General features: G+C 28.2%; 1 protein-coding gene across 1 annotated transcript; it reads left to right on the top strand.

The window, feature by feature from the left end:
• Window positions 1-871: 871 nt before the first annotated feature.
• Window positions 872-1,598, top strand: LOC100575353 (52 kDa repressor of the inhibitor of the protein kinase-like). The gene is made up of 2 exons (XM_008190231.3): window positions 872-1,276; window positions 1,350-1,598. Exons 1-2 carry the CDS (start codon window positions 1,188-1,190, stop codon window positions 1,561-1,563), a joined length of 303 nt encoding a protein of 100 aa, XP_008188453.1. The 5' UTR covers window positions 872-1,187; the 3' UTR covers window positions 1,564-1,598.
• Window positions 1,599-1,608: the final 10 nt, after the last annotated feature.

The following is a 1,608-nucleotide window of genomic DNA, read 5'->3' as shown; positions in this document are numbered from 1 at the left end:
AAAAGAGTATACCGTTTTATTTATTTGTAAAAAAAACTGATGTTTTAAAATATAATTTAAATTTCTTTATCAAATCAATTCTACTGAGGCTTCCAGTGGCGTAATTATGAGAGGATATGAAGATATATCCCCTCCAGACCCCTTTTTTTTTTAGAATATCCATAATTAAATTCCCGTTAGCACTAAGTTTTGAAAGATTTTAAGATAAGAAATAAGAATTCATGGATATTAATACTAATATAAAACTACGATAGCTCATAAATTATAATATATGACAAGACAATTGTACAGCTCATAGTTAAAACATAACACTGATAAATCTACAATTTACGACTCTAGATCAGTGTTAAAAGCATGAAATATATCACAAAAACGTGAAACATTGAAATTTGTCTAATACAAATATTAATGCAATAATGCTAGTTATTTATCAATTATTGATTATATAATCTAGATTAGTTCTTATAATAATCATGGAATGAGTACAGTGATTGACATATTATTACTATATTGATTATACTTTTACTAACTTAAATACCTACTTAATAGGACCGCTTGAATGGACTTACGATGTTATCAGTGCATCGGGACATTAAGTTGAACCCCGATGACATACTGGATATTTTGGCGAAAAAAATAAAAATAAAACTTGAAATAATATTATAATTTATGAAAAATATATTTAGCTTAATTTAATTGTTTACTTTATTGTCTTTGAAAACCATTATTATACCATTTACCTCCTTTAATTAATTTATAATAATGAATTAATATAATATTGTGATCTATGAGATTTAATGGTAAATTTGGGGGGAGGGGGCGCATAGCCCCACTAGAACGATAGTATAAACACAGATTATATGAAAACAGATTGTGCACTTAGATGTAAACAAAAAATGGCCTGATTCTGGTCTCCGCCAGAATCAATGTGACCATTTCAACAGATTGAAATTACTTGAAATGTATCGTATACTTGTGGCTTACCTGATAGTGATATCCGAGTATCCGACAAACAAAATATATTGTTATCAACACTCTGATACTTTATATCTGATAGTCTGATGTTTGGTTTTCACTTTTCACGTGTTTTTGGCGTTTGACGTTTTACGATTTTTGGTGTTTGCTTAAATAAAATAGTTTTTTTTTTGTAATATTTTATATTTATACTGTCATATTTATTTTAAAAAATGACTACTTGTGCAGTCAAGTTTTGCGACAATAAAATGTCACTAACGAAAAATATAAGCTACTTCAGATTTCCAAGCGACCCATTGAGGTGAGTAATTAGGTTTGTTTTATGATTTTCATATGTATGCATTACAATTTGTTACGTTACTAATTTATTATAGGTGTAAACAATGGATGGAAAAATGTCAAACTGAACATTTACTGAAAAAAGATGCTACTATTTTATACAAAAATTACAGGGTGTGTGGTGTTCATTTTGAAGACAAAATGTTTTTAAATCCAAATAGTAGGAACCGTCTTACAATGAATGCTGTGCCAACCATATTTAGTGGTAAGATTTTGTTTATTATAATTAATATTTTTAAGACTAAATGAAACTATTCTAATTGCTTTTGCTTTGCTTTTGCTGCGGCTACCCGG

This window comes from Acyrthosiphon pisum, unplaced genomic scaffold (genome assembly GCF_005508785.2).
Source record: "Acyrthosiphon pisum isolate AL4f unplaced genomic scaffold, pea_aphid_22Mar2018_4r6ur Scaffold_148;HRSCAF=535, whole genome shotgun sequence".
Taxonomy (NCBI): Eukaryota; Metazoa; Arthropoda; class Insecta; order Hemiptera; family Aphididae; genus Acyrthosiphon; species Acyrthosiphon pisum.
The sequence above is the reverse complement of the archived record's forward strand: the minus strand, read 5'-3'. Positions and strand labels throughout refer to the sequence as shown.

Bases quoted from the DNA above. Each gene is read 5' to 3' on its own strand.
- LOC100575353 (XM_008190231.3), top strand. From the start codon at position 1,188: ATGACTACTTGTGCAGTCAAGTTTTGCGACAATAAAATGTCACTAACG. The intron at 1,277-1,349 runs GTGAGTAATTAG...AATTTATTATAG, and splicing joins TTTCCAAGCGACCCATTGAG to GTGTAAACAATGGATGGAAA.